The 16,659-nt window shown below is 45.0% G+C and overlaps 1 protein-coding gene across 3 annotated transcripts; it reads right to left on the reverse strand.

Moving 5' to 3' along the window:
* Nucleotides 1-162: 162 nt before the first annotated feature.
* Nucleotides 163-11,144, reverse strand: fscn2b (fascin actin-bundling protein 2b, retinal). Of its 3 annotated transcripts, none has more exons than XM_010906021.4 (9): nucleotides 11,075-11,144; nucleotides 10,553-10,658; nucleotides 9,843-10,077; nucleotides 9,638-9,739; nucleotides 8,692-9,418; nucleotides 3,602-3,758; nucleotides 2,170-2,291; nucleotides 1,844-2,011; nucleotides 163-1,682 (listed from the first exon to the last, which is right to left on the reverse strand). In XM_010906021.4, exons 2-9 carry the CDS (start codon nucleotides 10,558-10,560, stop codon nucleotides 1,480-1,482), a joined length of 1,722 nt encoding a protein of 573 aa, XP_010904323.2. In that variant the 5' UTR covers nucleotides 10,561-10,658; nucleotides 11,075-11,144; the 3' UTR covers nucleotides 163-1,479. The 3 variants fall into 3 exon arrangements, with proteins under 3 accessions (XP_010904323.2, XP_010904329.2, XP_019901784.2); XM_010906027.4 differs by having other exon boundaries at nucleotides 11,102-11,128; XM_020046225.2 differs by lacking the exon at nucleotides 11,075-11,144 and having other exon boundaries at nucleotides 10,553-10,801.
* Nucleotides 11,145-16,659: the final 5,515 nt, after the last annotated feature.

Below are 16,659 nucleotides of genomic sequence, written 5' to 3' on the forward strand. Positions count from 1 at the left end.
ACACTGACCCTTTTAAGCCCTAGTTGGCCAATTTGGTGATGTGTTGTAAATTGTACATATATTGTGTGGGCATTTATATATGCTCCTGTCAAATGAAAGCTATTGATTTAAATATTGTTCCGTAAGTGTCACTTCACTGATAACGAGAAGACATCAATCATCCACATGCGAAGATCATTTTTATTTATTGTTTTTATAAGCTTTTGATGAAGAGCAAATATAGAGTAGAAAGGGATAAAACCACAACAGTAAAAAATTATTAAATATCCATAATCATACAGTTCTGTACTCCTTCCAGGATAACTCGGGTTCACACTGACCTGTTATTGTACGGTCAGTTGGGTTGCTGAAAAAATCCTGTCCAATTCTCCCAGGACAACCGTCACACTCTTATTTTCCTACATAGATCGGTTCTACGTATTGTTGTGTGGCGGACGTCCAAGGGGGTCCAACGGCCCTACACGCTGGTCTCGTTTCATATGCAGCCGTTGGTCATGCTTGTGAACGTGTGCTTCAGCTGAACTTCACTCCCAAAAGTAAGACTAGGCAAAACAACAGGGAAGATTGGGGATTAAAGAACAACTGTATAAACACAGAGGAGAGAGCGTTATACATAGAGGTGAAAGAAAAGAGGAGCTAAGAGAGGGTCTGTCAATCGATTGGTGTAAGGCCCCTTGGTATCACACCAGAGTGGCTCTGTATTTCTAGCAGTAGCATTTGTCGACTGTATTGGTAGCCTAATTATCGTATAATCAGGGTCAGTTCATTTCAATTCCAGTCAATCAATGATGAAAGAAATTAAGTGGAATTGGAATGGAATTAACAGCAAACCTTGATACGAAAATAATGTTTTTTGCTGGCTCTGTGCCCTACCAACTGAGTTACAGAGGACCTATAGAAACCTCTAAAGGGAAACTCAAGCCATGTCTCCTCTGTGGGGATAATAATAGTAGTAGTTGTTTTTCTGCTGTGCTATGAATAGCAGTGTTCCAGTAAAAACACAGTTGGGAAATCTAATATGAAACCCAAGCAAAAGTGAATTATGGGTAAGTATGATAGAATCTTGACTTTTACTAGCAACATGTTGGTTTAAAAAAAACGACAACAACGTTAACATTTTCATAAGTCTATAACGCATAGACTCACTAAACACTATTAATTTCTTCTGCTCGGGCTATTCTTAGCTGAAATCGTGGTCTCTGCTTCCCTTTCTTTCCCAATAAAATGAGTCCATTTCCTCTGCGTGCCCCTGTGTCTCTGGTCTGTCATGTGTAGATTGAAGGATGCGAGGCGTGGCAGAAAAAGTCCCATAGGACAGTCCAGGAGCCACGAACCACAGATCCAAGGTCAGATACTACCAATCTACTCATTAGTCATAGAATATGGGATCAGGGAGATCTGTCCCAATGGGATCCCAGGTCTGTGGTTAGGGGTAACATCTGCCTTCAGCATGACAAAAGAGTGGTCTGATGTCCTGGATCAGTACTCCCAGAGTGAAGAGTTTTCCGGGGTGACCCCATCGCCCTTCAGCATGCCCCCCTGGCCTCGCAGGTATTTGCCGTTCTTGCCTCGGATGGCAATGCGTCCGTGCTCCAGGAACTCAAAGGAAAAGTCCTCCGGTGTCTCGCCGTCTGAACACACCAGGCCACTGCTGTTCACATACCAGAACCTTCCTCCCACACCTGGAGAGATGACGGGTTTTAGAGACAGAAGAACTAAGAGTTTCTATACAGGTGATCTCTGTAGACAACTGACTAGCAGTAGTGAAGACAGACCCCTGATGGGTAAACCAAGAAATGCTTGTGTGTTTCCCGAAGGAGAGATTGTGTCCGTGTGTCCTGACCTTGTATGTGGTAAGCCCCATCGCTGAAGTGCAGTGTGAAAATGTCATAGACTGATCTGTTGGCGTCCAGTGTGTTGGAGTTCTTATGGTGGCAGATGAAGCCAACCTCTCCCCTCAGGATCAGCATGGGGCGGTTTATCAGCTTCAGAACCAGCTTCTCATCCTCACCTGGCCGGTCAGGAGAGAGAGACAACAGAGGGGAAAAGAAAAGAGCGTGAACGAGGGGGAGTTGGGTATGGATATTAGGTTTACACAGCATGACAAGCATGGAACCCACCACCCACTTGCTTAGACAAACATTGACAGACACACACACACACACTGACCTACAGAGTCGCTGACAGCTGCCAGTTGGCCGTTCTTCTTGGTGCAGATGTATTTCCCGTTACTGGCTCGCAGTGCCACCCTGCGGCCCATCCACTCCACCACAAACATGCTGTTGGCTGACCTGAACAAGATCTTTCATTGTTTATTTGGATCCCTGTTAGCTGACGCCATTGGCTAGTTTCCCTGGTATCAGACACTTAACAAAAAATACTTTATAAGCAAAGAAAGGTTCAGAAACAACATTTACATGTAAACTGTCAAAATAAAAGCAACGAAATACAGGAATTATTTTAAAAAGTGTAGCGTGTTTTTGAGTCTCTTTATAGTCCCCACCATAATCTCTTTATAGTCCCCACTATAGCTCCTTTGTAGTCCCTACTATAGTCCCCAATATAGTCCCTAATATAGTTGCTTTATAGTCCCCACTATAATCTCTTTATAGTCTCCACTATTGTCCCTTTATAGTCACCATTATAATCTTATAGTCCCTACTATAGTCCCCACTATAGTTTCTTTATAGTCCCCACTAAAGTCCCGTTATAGTCCCAACAATAGTCCCTTTGTAGTCCCCAATATTGTCTCTTTCTAGTCCCTTTCTAGTCCCCACTATAGTCCCTTGATAGTCCTCACTATAGTCTCTTTATAGTCCCCACCTTAGTCCCTTTATAGTCCCCACTATAAACGCTTTATAGTCCTCGCTATGAATAGACTCAGACACACCCTACTATTTCTTAGTTGTATAGTGTTTTTATCTGTTCTTTTATCTGTACTGTTTGCTTGAGTTTCATACAACGTCTTTCTTGCTTCTAGTAAAACAAGTAGCAAATTGTTTGTAAAATGTCCTGGTCTGGGGGACACGCCACTCTACACATTTGCATTGAAGGAAACATAATGTGTTCTACTGGATAAGCAATGCTTAAATCATATGACAACATAAAGCCATAAGAAATTAATCTTTAATTAGTATTTGGGTTGTGGTGAGAGCAATAGTTAGGGTTGATGCATAGAGATAGTGGCACAGTGGCATCTGAACTGTGTCATTCTAGTGTCTTTTCAAATTATTTATTATAATGTCACCAGAACTCAGCAAATGACTCACTGAATCTGTGGTTTCAACATTTAATGTACCTCCAAGTAGTATTTTAGTGTTTTAAATACATAAATAAAACATCTGTACTAGTCCTTTTTGTGATCTGTGTCTGTAAATTTTTAAAATATTGTGAAGAATGTATATACAGTTATATACAGTTAGTACAGTTAGTATCTGCAAAATTAAGTTGGACATCCTACAAAGTTGACTACAGTATAAAATGTATGCACACTCCTGTTAGAGGCTCTGGATGAGACTGTCTGCAAAATGAGTAGAAAGAGGCCTTAAATGCAGATGTCCAGGAGGGAACATTGTCCTGTAACCCTCTCTGGGTCAGTTACCTCTCAGTGGCTGTAGTCTGGATGCCACCATGTGCCACCAGGGCCCAGTATTTCCCCTCATTAGTCCTGAACAGACATTTCCTGCTTTCCTTGTCAATCTCCATCTGAAACGTCTCCAGGTCTGTTTCTTCTTCCTGGTTGGCTGAGATGCTGACTCCTGTGGAGAGCCAAACGTGTCGTTAAAGTCGCATTTTGATATGTTTATGGCATCATTTATTAGAAAGGAGTGACAAACTGAAGCCATACTTTAGCACATACCTTTTATAAGGCCTTTACACACATACCTATAAATATACAGGCCTTTGAACAGGCACATGTTTCATAGACAAAGATCAAAATATGCTTAAGACAGACAGACACACACACACACAATGTCCCATGTAACATAATGGGACTTTTGTAACCAAAGACAGTTTGATTAGCCCACTCTGTTACCCATCAACCCATAAACTCCCGTTCAGTACAACCATTATCCTTTCTGCTGGTATCCATGTTTTATAGGTGGTATTAGGGAAAAAACAATTGCACAACACTTCCACAAAGCCCTGGTGAAACAGATTTTGGAGGGCTAAAGCCTAAACGAGACGTATCCCAGAATATCCCTAAATCATTTTCTTAATCCTTTAATTACACAGATCCTTACACCTTACCCCTCTTTCTTCCTTCCTCCCCCATTGCACTCCCTCACTCTCTACCCCATGGGGCCATGCTCTAAGCAGCTTTGGAGTGCTGATCGTCCAAACCCTCTAGTCCAATCCCAAAATGAAGTAGGGTATGAAGAAAATAAATAAGAATAGAAGGGAGTGTTTGAATCACACTCAACGGGAGGCAACCTACCAATAAGCAAGCAGGCCTTCATCTTCACACACATGACTGGAGACACGCACGCAGGCAGCTTATGCCCACCTCCTCCCTCTACTCGCTGGTCACATACCCTGGGATCCTCCTTAGCTACATTCAGCTCAGCTCTCTAAAGCAACTATTGGCCTGTGAAACGGTATCGAAGTAATAAAAAAGATATATATATATATATTTTATCACGAGGACTTGTGTCTGTTCGATAAGATTCTCTTCTCATCTCAGCACTGGGTCACGCTTTATTGTCAAATTGTATGTGTGTGTGAGTGTGTGTGTGTGTGTGTGTGTGTGTGTGTCCATTTCATACCGAACCGTCACCATAACAGGCTGATCTCATCTGTGATCAGAACACAGCCCATCTGAGAGAGACTAAGGACAGAAAGACAAAGAGAGAATGAGGGGGAGGGAGAAGGCAGGAATCTGGGGGTATCGGTGGTGGCTGATATCACCATCTGATATCCTGGACGGTGTGGCTGACACCATAGTTGGCCAGAAATGCCGGATGAGATGGAGCCATTTACATGGTGACATAATGTTCATAGCTAACTGCTAGTCTAGAGTAAGGTTTGGAACAGACCCCAGACACATATCCCCTTCCCAGTGTTGGCCTACCTGGACGCCTGCCTGCCCACCCAAAACTGGAACAGGCACGACTAATCCATCAGAGATCCGCTCTGCCATCCATTATTAATGGTAAGGTGAAGCCACGACCCACGGTCCCCCATGTTTCTCAATATATCCATCTCTATCTTCCTTGCACTACCCTTCTCTATGAAGCCAGGTCTCTATCCTCCTGTATATAGCTATTGTATCTCTATCTCTATATAGCCACTCTCTACTCATTAGCAACCTCTCTATACTTCTCTATGTAGCTATCGCCCTCTTCCTCTCTATCCTTTTCTACCTTACCCATTCTCTCCCTCCCTCCCTCCCTCCCTGCCTCCCTCCCTCTATCCCCCTCCCTCTATCCCCCTCCCTCTCTCCCCTAATGGGGCCATGATCCAAAGCAGCTTTGGAGTGCTGATCGTCCAAACCCTCCAGTCCAATCCCAAAATGAATTAGGGTATGAAGAAAATAAATAAAGAGAGGAGTATTCTGACCATACTCAGTGGGAGCCCCACTACCAATATGCAAGCACGTTTTCATTTTCACGCACATGAATGTGTGTGAAAAGATCTAATGAAAAAAGGTTGAAATAGGTGTGATATAGTTTCTCTTGATTTCGCCCTTCACACAAAAGGTGTATTTTCAATAAGCGTGTAGACTTTGTGATATCCACTGTAGCTACCTCTCTCTCCACACCACCCATATAGATACCTCTCTCCTGTCCTATACCTTTTCTCTTTCTCACTGGCTGTCCTCATTGTCTGCTATTCTCATACTTTTTATTTAATTGCATCATTTCGCTATATCCGATTATGTTGTAATGATACATGCTGCTATTTGCAAGGACATTTTCATCACTAGTTTTAAGGCAAGGTTCTAGATTATTCTACCAAGATCAATGCAGTACTCTCGTACCTTGCAAACCACGATTTCAAAAGTACAACCATGCTAGTGTCAGAACCTGATATAAGTGGATGAAATGCATTTTCTGTATCAATAAAGTTCAGTTTGATTGATTTGACGGTGATGACACTGTGTTCACAAGGCAGGAAGCTGTCAGAGCATCTGAATAGCAACCAAAAGGTTGCTAGATTATTTAGAAAGTTGTGTTGGAAGCTCAGAGGAAGTGGCCTGATTTTGGCCGCCGTTACAACTGTTACACGGAGCTGACTTTGTCCTCCGTCGCGCAACATCACACGCACACCGCCTGTCATCCTGACGGAGGTCGGTGGTCCTGATATTTCACGGTCTCAGACACCTACATAGACTGACTGTGGGTGGCCTCCATACTGCAGGCCTCCCTGAGAATGGATCAAGGCAGTTGACTAGGTATTGCTTGGTCTGAGCTGTTATGGGCTACCTGGGCTGTGTGGAGGAGAAGGTCACCCCCTTAATTGATGTAATGTAATTTGTGGATTTAAATAAAGTATGTGTACGTGTCTGTCTATTTAAGGGTTTTTCTCCCACAGAGCAGATCAGTACCCCAGGGAGTACATTGATGAGGACAGACAAGATGACAGATTAGATGAACACACACTCACACACACACACACACACCACATGGATGCTGAGAGAGAGAAGGTGGAGTGAAGAGGTCCACCTGTCTAACTTTCTGTCCCCCGACTTGTTTAACACGCTGCCCCTTCTACTGTCCACCTGTCTCACCCTCTTTCTTGCCCACCCTCCACCTGTCTCACCCTCCACCTGTCTCACCCTCTTTCTCGCCCACCCTCCACCTGTCTCACCCTCTTTCTTGCCCACCCTCCACCTGTCTCACCCTCTTTCTCGCCCACCCTCCACCTCTCTCACCCTCTTTCTCGCCCACCCTCCACCTGTCTCACCCTCTTTCTTGCCCACCCTCCACCTGTCTCACCTTCTGTCCCTCCCTCTCCTCTCCCCTCTACCGTTGCTGTTGCCCTACAGTCAATCCCTTTCTAGTTTGCACCCATTACAATTGGGTCCTCCCGTGCACTCTTACTCACTGGCCCTCCTCCTCTTCCTCCTCCTTTTTCATTCTCATGCCAACGCTCCCTGGATCCACTTCCTCTTCCTTTTACTCCATCTCAGGCCAGAGGTCTGTGGCCAACTGACTGACAACCAGTTGTCTTTCTGATTTGTGGATTGAGTCGCTCTGGGCTAAGCTCCTGGTGTGGTGTGGGCCACAGGCCTATAAAGTTAGAGCAGGGCTTGGGTTTCTGAAAACAGACTCCCCCCGCCTTCAATGAACAACCACCCTGGCAAAGCACTATCAATTATTTAACACACTCTGCACCTCAGCACTCACCGAGACAGGAGTGTGTGTGAGAGACAAAGAGTGGGAGAGAAAGCTGTGTGTTGCCTGCATGAGTGTCTTTCAGCAGCAGTAAAGAGATGCAGGAGCGGGCTATCTCCCCTGTCCTCATGACATAATCCATACCCCTCTGGCCTGGAGGTAATCACTTTCTCCTCGTCTCACTCAGTCATTCGGTTATTGCAGATCACTCCGAGTGCTAACCAGGAACAATGAAGCTGAGCTCCAGTTACATCCCTCAAGTTGGAGTAACACTAGTCTACAGGCCCCAAGGCCAAAGCCCACGCAGCTGACAAAGAGCCCTCTACATTCTAGGAACAGATTTCATCTAGATTACAATCTAGATTCTAAAAGACAGTATTGTAATATAGAGAGAATCTGGAATCGGTTACCGGTTCCATGACAATGCAGTTGTTTGTGTGTTGGTCACTGGGAGAGAGGGACATGTGACCAAATTATCATGCTACACAGAGATGCTGTTTCTTTGAACAGTGATCCTGTATGTCGGGTATGACAGAGAGGAAGTCAGAGAAAAAAATAATCTATTATAATGCAGGTCTTATTGTCAGTAACCCCGTTCACACAAATTGTGTGCTTAAGCATGAAAAACAAAAAGAGCATTGTGCTGCGTAGTGGGCTTCAATAGCACCCTTGAGTTCCTAAGCACTGTGGAATACTACAATGACGCTCCAACGTTATTACAGTACAACCGCTGTGCAGGTTTGTGAGAAACAGAACAATCCGTCTCTGCTTATTGGTGAGAGTTTCATGTCAGAGATCCGTCTGTGCCGTCCCACAACAACTTTGTTCATCCTGTCTTGGCGATGTGACAAGGCTGAAGACTACAGCCTACTTGTAATTACAGAGCGTTCCCTTCCGACTGTCAATCAACCCCCATCGCCAATGTATATACGGTACATCTGAAAGCTCAGTTACCACATGATGTATCAAGTGATGGCTACCAAAGTATAAGCTTATAGCAGTACTAGTGGTATTAGTAGTCCCGTGTAGGGCAGGGTTGTACTGTAGTAGTACTAGTAGTTGTAGTACCTACATTTAAAGTGACTGAATGATGAGAGTGGAGAGAGAAGGAATGGTAGCCCTATCTGATGTATATATATGCTTGTGTAGTGTTTGTTTTTCACTGTTTACAGACAGTGCCGGCTCTAGCCTTTTGGGGGCCCTAAGCAACATTTTATTTGGGGCCCCCTCTCCTCTATCGGTCAGAGGCTCCCTAGCAGTCGGAGGACCCCTACTGATCAGGGGCCCTAAGCAACTGCTTATGTTGCTAAAGCCTGGAGCTGGTTCTGGGGATAGACTACTGCCCATATCTCACCTTGTCGAATGGACACATATTTCCCGTTGGCGGCGATCAGTACCACCTGAGGGTGACTCTCCTCCAGGTCAAACAGCTCATCCTTCCCTGGCTTGCTGCACCTGCCAGATCTCAGTGTCCCTGTGGGACCCATGGGACTCAGATATTTCCCCTCACAGTCCTTAAACGCCAGCTTCCCACACTTCAGCTCCAACGTGTAGCCAGTTCCCCGCCCACTCTCGGCTGACAGCTTCCCATCGTTGCCTAGGTAACGGCTGTCGCAGGTCTTCAGGCGGTACTTCCCGTCCAGGTAGACGAGTGTCAGGAGTGCCGCCACGCCCCATGGGATGTTCCGGTCCACGGCGATTTCGCCGTCATCTGGCGACAGGTGGGCGTAGCGTTTGCGGGCCACGCTGAGCAGGTTGGCCTGTGGGTGGAGTGCCAGGTGTACCGCCCACAGCTCCGCCTCTGTGATCACCTGGGCGAAGCAGGAAAGGTAGTCCCGGGAACCTCCGAAAAATCTCAGGTAGGGTTCCGACTGCAAAGCCCAACGGCCATCGGATTGAGCAGCGATCAAGAACCGGCAGTCTGTGTTCCGGTCCTCTGTCTCGCAGGTGACCTTGCCGTCTTTGTCGGTGGCCAGGTAGCGACCCAGGTGGCTTCGCAAGTAGACCACCTGAGATTCTTGAGAGTCTTGCTCTAACGTCCACACCTGCTTCCTCTTCAGACTGGGGGCGGACGCATTCACCTGGTGGAACATAGGATCATTGTCAAACTGGGAAATTTGCAACTCTCTCACACGCCTTCCATCTTCCCCACTGTTCTCTTCTGTTTTAGAAGTACTTCTTTAGCATCCACTCTACTTTAGCAATAAAATGGAGGTGGCTGAAGCCGGACCAGACTGGCAGCGGTCCAGATGAGAACACAACTTGTAACAAATACCAGGCTGTGACATGAAGCCCTTTACCTTAAAGCCAAAGGCCTCTGCAGTGAGGTAGCGATGCTCATGGTTGATCAGACCAAACTGCAGTTTGAGCGGACGGTTGCTACCATTAGTAGGCATCCTGACCTGACATGAGAAGACATTTATGAGGAAAATAAGCATTGCGGAGACTACAAATTCCTATTTCCCTGTCGTCTTGATTTGCTTTTACACAGGCTAATCTACTTACTGTGATAATGTGGATCCCTTTTTGCAGTTTCTGCGATGCCTGTGCTCCTAATTCCAAGATTAAAATGTTTCCTTTCAAATGATTCCTTTTTTCCCCTGTATCTCCTCCCGCCTCTGTCTCCTCTTCTCCTTCGTCTCTCTCTGGGGGGGTGGTGGGGGACTGGTGGTGCTTTTTCGCCTTACTCTCTTTTCTCTTGTTCAGTTGTTCAGGACTCCTTGGTTGTTTCCTTCGGATTCTTAATCAGGATTATAGTTGTTAGCAGGACTCGACAATTGCAATCCGATGAGTGACGTCACCCTCTACCCCTTTCCTTTCACTCCTGTCCCAATTTTAGACCACCTTGCCCCCCGTCCCTCGGTGTGTACCCCCCCCCCACTCTCACTCGTGTCTCACGGGACTCTGTGCTTTACTCGGTCTCCCCAGTCTCTCTCCCTCTTTCTCTCTTCCTCTCAGCCTCTCACCAGCCTATCCCTCTTTATCTGTCTGCCTCTCAGCGGTCTTTCGCCTTAACTTCTCCTCGGTATCTCTCTCTCTGTCAGTCCTTTTCTTAATCCCAGTTCCCTCTGTCTCTCCCAGGTCCTTCCTTTGAGATTAGTAAACGATTGATCCACTGATCTCCTGACCAGTCTCCAACCCTGGCCTTAGTGACCAGTCAGTCACCCAGTCAGTCAGTGCCTGTAGGAACAGTCAGTCAGTGTGATGGTCCTTACCTTCTCATTCACCTCTTCATTGCTGCTCTGTTTCTTCTGTTTCTTTGGTTCCTTTATTCACATTACAGTTTCCTTCTTGACCAGGAGCAGGTTTGATTGGTGCATCCTTTAAGTAGGCACATTGTTGGATTAAAAAAAGATTCCACCTTGAGATCACAGTAAGGCCCTAGGACAGCACAACACCCTCTTCAGTCCCCAACTCCTAATCACCCAAATTAACCCTTCATCTTTACACTGAGGTGATAGAAGTCACACTTTTCTTTTACTCTTAAGCCTATCTCGCTTTTCTCTCTCTCTCTGACCTGGTCGAATGTGTATAGTGTGTAATCCTGCCTTTCTCTAGCTTTACGATCTTCTCCTAGCCTCGACGAGAGAGGCGGAGTGACAAAGCCAAGGTAACCAGAAACAATAAACACCTGCGTGCACACACACACACACACACACACAGACAGTGAGTGTCGGATAACCAGAAACCCCCCCCCTGTGCCTCTGGGGCAGTGGCACTAGTGTGACTCCCCTTACCTGCCTGTGTGGAATATGGTTACACACCTTCTTTGATTCCAAGCTCTGTGGGTCAGCTTCGATGGAAAAACTGTGCGAGAAGGAAAGAGAGAAGAACCAAGACAAAGAGCGGAAGGGAGAGAAGGGATTAATCTGAATTAAAATGTGAATTTCAGAGTGGGAGGATGATGAAGAGTTGACTGAGAAATAGATAAAGGAGACGAGACAAGAGAGGAAACGAATCACATTTTCTCCTCTGGTGCACCAACAAAGAGGTGTGTGTGTGTAAGTATGTACATTCATGTTTTACTATCCTGGTGAGAAATAAAAAGCTATTTTGCCAGTCACCATGACGAAATAGTCTACTTACAATATATATATATATATATATAAGGTTTAGGCTTGGGGTGAAAGTTAAAATTGGGACAGGAATCAGGGTTAAAGTTATACATTTTGGGTTAGGTTTAGAGAATATAAGGTTGAATAGAAAAACGTGTTTATTTTCTCCAATATTTGCACCTTTCCTGTAGCGATTGTGTGTGTGTATATAAGCGTTATCTGGGGAGTAAACAGACGTGTCCATTCCTGAACCCTTGTAATCCTCCACCCAGTCATCCCAACCTAACTAATCCACCACCATTCACTCCTCCCTCCAGATACACACATACACTTGGACAAGAGGACTGTACAATAGTTCATGGTAAACCCCTCCCCCACAACTGTTCTCTTTCCGCGACCCAGACTTGAACTTCTGGCCTTTACCCAAAATGTGCTAAAAGAACACAAGCATTGGTGCAAGGGCGCGTGCAAACACTAGACTCATACACACAATAATGGATCCAAAAACAGAGACCTTATATACCATGCCTTGGACAGATCAGATGAAGGATGATCTCGGATGTGTGATCACTGTCACTCTTAGTACACCAGATAAACCGCTGGTACAGCACAGGCCAGCAGAGGGAGCTCCTGCTACATACACTGATGGCTCCATCAAGGCTATGTTCCTTTCAGACTCACAGAAGTTTGTGGTATATATTTTTTTATTATTTAGTATGTTAAAATTGTTGTAAACAATTTGTGGCGATATATGTTTGCTCTAGTATATTTTATACACAAAGGGGGCAAATGCACAACTAATGGTAAATATTGAATAGAAAATTAAACAGAGAGCACAACTTGAGACACTGAGGGATAATTGAATAAAACCTGGATAAAGTATGAGCGGACATCTATTTTATAGCCAAGAGAGAAATACCACAGACTAGATTCTAGCAATCCGTTGCTGCAGACTAAGATGTCTCTGGGATATACAATCTCTTTATTCTGTTTCTAGAGTCGCAAGGTTCTCCTTGTACAAGTCAATTAATCTTCTTGGTAAGGAGATCTGGAGTGGTTGTGTGTGTGTGTGTGTGTGTGCAGGAGGACTATGCAGGGTGAACTCAATACTCCTTATCTAGGAAATAACAGAAATGAATTGGAAATCAGAACCTCACATTAGCATACCTGAGCCCTTATCAAGGCAAATAAGCGTGCACAAGTACTCAGGCAAACACAGACATACTTCAGTAACACTAAATATGATTTAATAAAAAGTATTATTCTATTTACCAAAATTGTATTATTATTATTATTATTATGGTCATTATATTTCCTCTTCATGCGGACCCTCTTCCACGCCTCATTAGCTCTTCTCTGTGGCCGGGGGGCGATGTCATCGTCTGTTGATGTTCCGTCGCTCTTGCTGCCGTTGGCAAGGCAACGGCTGTCGATGGCCAACCAGATGTTGTTGTGGGATGGCGACTGTGCCAGGTTCACCGTGGCAACTGTGGAATGATGCTTTACAAGCCATTAGAAGCCATAACTGCGCTCCTCTGATGACACTCGAATAGCTATCATTACACCTCTGAGGAGGGAAAGAGGAACAGAGGGAGGGAGGAGGATGCAGGGAGGAAGAGAGGAGAAAGGAGCGGGGGAAGAGGGTGGGAGAGGGAAGAAATAACAGGGAGAGTTAAAGTATGAGAAGACAGGAGGGGAATGGAGTGAGAAGAACAGAAAATGAGAAATGAGAGAACAGGGCAGACAGAGACAGTTTAAAATAAAATGTTGGAGAAAACAGCCCCCAGTCTTTTCTAGGCCATTAAAGTGCTATCTGCCATTCCCCAGGTCTGCAGGGTCTCCAACACCCTTACACCTCGCCCCTGCCACCTCCCTCTATCAACCGGACCCATCATTATCATACCTCAAACCTCCCTCGTCTAGGCCCTCTTCCAGGCGTCTCACCCATCTCTCCTCCCTCCCTCCTCCTAGTCACCCTTTCCTCTCTCATCCTTCTCACCCTATCCCACTCCAGCATCATTTTCACCCCCTCCATCTTTCCTCATCCTTTCACCCTCTACTCCCTTCCTCATCCTTTCGCCCTCCCCTCCCTTCCTCATCCTTTCACCCTCCCCTCCCTTCCTCATCCTTTCGCCCTCCCCTCCCTTCCTCATCCTTTCACCCTCTCCTCCCTTCCTCATCCTTTCACCCTCCCCTCCCTTCCTCATCCTTTCACCCTCCCCTCCCTTCCTCATCCTTTCACCCTCCCCTCCCTTCCTCATCCTTTCACCCTCCCCTCCCTTCCTCATCCTTTCACCCTCTCCTCCCTTCCTCACTCACCATATCAACCTGATCACCTCTCTATGTCCTTTTCTTCCTCTCTCACAACCCCTCTTCTGTCTTTCCCAATATGCCTACTACCATCTATCCATCAATACATCTTTCCTTTTTCCTTTAACACTTTGATTTGTCCCTCTTTCCTCATTCCCCTTCTCTCTCTTCCTCACTCAATCTCTTTCTCTTTTTTCCATTTACAACTGACAGCAAACCATCTCTCTTTCATTTGCTCCCATCCCTCTTTCTCCTCTTTCGCTGCATCCCCCTCTTCTAAACCTTGTCCTCTCCATGGGGACACCCTTTTGGGACAGACAGGATGGAAGAAAGCTGATCTCAGTTCTCCTCTGTCAGTCTGACCCTGTCAATAATCTCTCTCTCACACACACACACACACACACAAACACACACACTATGATGGCCATTCAAGCGCTCCGTTTGTTCATCAGCGGATGAGGCACGGGCCAGAAAAAACGGTAGCAGTTCCAAATGTTTCCACTAAGTGGCAGTATTAAGCTAACATACCTATCAGCCAGACTCCTGGAGGAACCAGAATGTTTTTAAAGAAAATAAAAAGATTAATGCTTGGTTTGTCAGACTTGGTGCCTGTGTGACTGAGCAGCACAGGAGGGGAAGGCAGGAATCTCTAAACTATTTTTAATCGCTGTTTTATTGCCCCCTGCTTCGTTAATGGGGGGCCTTCCAGAAACGTAATAGTGAACTCAAAGACGTCAACACGTGGACGTTATCTGCCCTAAATCATCACTGCAATTAAATTGCAACACAGAAAGTGAGAGAGAGTGAGGAGGACAGTGTGAGACAGAAGAAGACAGGGAGAGAGGGAGAGAGGGATGGGGCAAAAAGGAGGAAAATATGTGGGGGGTGGAGAGTGAGAGAGAACCACAACCTATCAATTTGTTCTTGCCTTAATAGTGGATAGACTACTCGGAGGACCATTCCTAGTGCAAATGCGTACAAAGCTAAATTGAACGTTGTTGTCAGCAATTTAAATTATTTACCTATAAGGTACTCACCTCCATGCGCAGCGTGCATTTATATACAGTGTAGGCGAACATTTGTCCAGTCAGAATTAGCCCCCTGTATGGCTGTCCATAACGTACACAGGTTGTAGGCTATTAGTAAAACCATGCCACCTTAAAGGCCTAAGGCTTGCTTTTGATTGGAAACAGAAACACTCTAAATTAGGCAACCGCCAACGGTTCTAACACTAGCAAACATCCTTATCTTGCACCATCAGCTATCATGTTTCCCTCTTGGTTTACTTGCCTTTGCCTACTTGCTTGGCTACTTGTTCAACACCTGCTATCCTTTCTAGTGAGCAGAAAAACATCTGGGATTGACTCAGGCTATGCATGGCCTAACTTAGTTTTAAAGATTGCATTTGTCTTAAATTACGTTTTGGTGTGTCTTATTTTGTCTAACTAACCACACATTTTGTTTAATTAATTAATTAATTCACGTTATTTCATTAAACCAACATATAGTGCAGTTTTGGGTGCCGGTGATCGAACATTTGCTTACCATACCTTGTTCCGGAGGTAGTAAGGGGTTAACAAACCTGATAACTGAGGGACTGTATGAAATTGGGAACCAATCCGTACCGAGATTAACACCTTATTCTCTCCTGATTGGTCAGACTAGTTTCAAGGCATGGTTGGTGTTGTTTGGGACTCATGCCCCACGTGGGCTAATAGCAATAGTTGACTTCTCATTGGTTTAAATCCCAGATCCGTTTCCATACAACAAGTTCATTGGTTTAACCATCCTATACCCGCTCCTCCTTTTCTTTTGAGCCCGAACGGAAATATCCCTCTCGCGAGCTCCGTGGGCCGAGCTCCCAGTTCGTCGCTTCTCATCTATCAAGAGGCGCGTGAAACAAACACAGATAGACATTTCGCGCCGGTCCTCTTAACAACAGCAATATGATTTCTTTTAAAAACATGATTATTAGATATATATTTAACTCCGTATCGTCTGTGCGATGCAAACGACGCTGCCTTCACAATAGTATGTCTTCTAGAGGCCATTATTTGTATTGCCAATTGCGTGAGACATATTACCTCTCTCTTTCATTTTCTCTCTTTTGAAGCCAGCAGTGGGGTTAGCTGCCTCACTCCTGCAACTATGGCTCCACAATATTATTTTTATTTTTTTTACCGTGGAAGCAAATGTTTGTCACCACAGCCAACGCGAGCATAGTCATACCTGAAGCAATGCACGCAACCCAGACGAGTGCGAATTATTTGCTTAATCAAACAATGACACAGGAATCTGGACTGATAATTGCAAAAAAGAAAATTGTTCATAGGACGACACGCACAAACACAAACATTGGATACAGCCCATACATACATTGATGAGTAGCAGACTGCCCTCGTTGAGAATCAAAAAATGTTATAGTGACAGACAGATCTGAAAAAGCTGTGTCAGTGACCATTAACATTTAAACGACCTTTAATTAAGTAATTATATGATTGAATATTAACATGAGAGTTATCTTCATTAAATATAGCATGAGTTATTACTCAAAAACATTTATGACTGACCATGTTTCTTCCTCATGTAGGCCTAAAACGGACCCCAGCTTAGTGGACCTCTTGTCAGGTTTTTGTCTAGCTTGGGTCTCTCCCTTCACTTATTGGGTCCTGGTTAGAGCAAGGTAAGAATTTATTCTAATCACAGATATAAACAGGATCAGATCCGGCCTAACCAAATCCAAACCCTAACCTTGAAGAGGATTCAACTGATATTTGACCCTGGACTGGTGTTCAAGGTATTCAGCTGATTCCAACTCTGCTGTTGCAATCTTACGTTTACTTACGGATTTGTTTTTGCTAAAATACAAATACTTAATATTTGTAGTTACATTTATGTTATCAATTATATCAGAAAAGGGAACAGTTCACACCTTTTTATTTGAATGACAAATTATG

Source organism: Esox lucius, chromosome 5 (assembly GCF_011004845.1).
Source record: "Esox lucius isolate fEsoLuc1 chromosome 5, fEsoLuc1.pri, whole genome shotgun sequence".
Taxonomy (NCBI): Eukaryota; Metazoa; Chordata; class Actinopteri; order Esociformes; family Esocidae; genus Esox; species Esox lucius.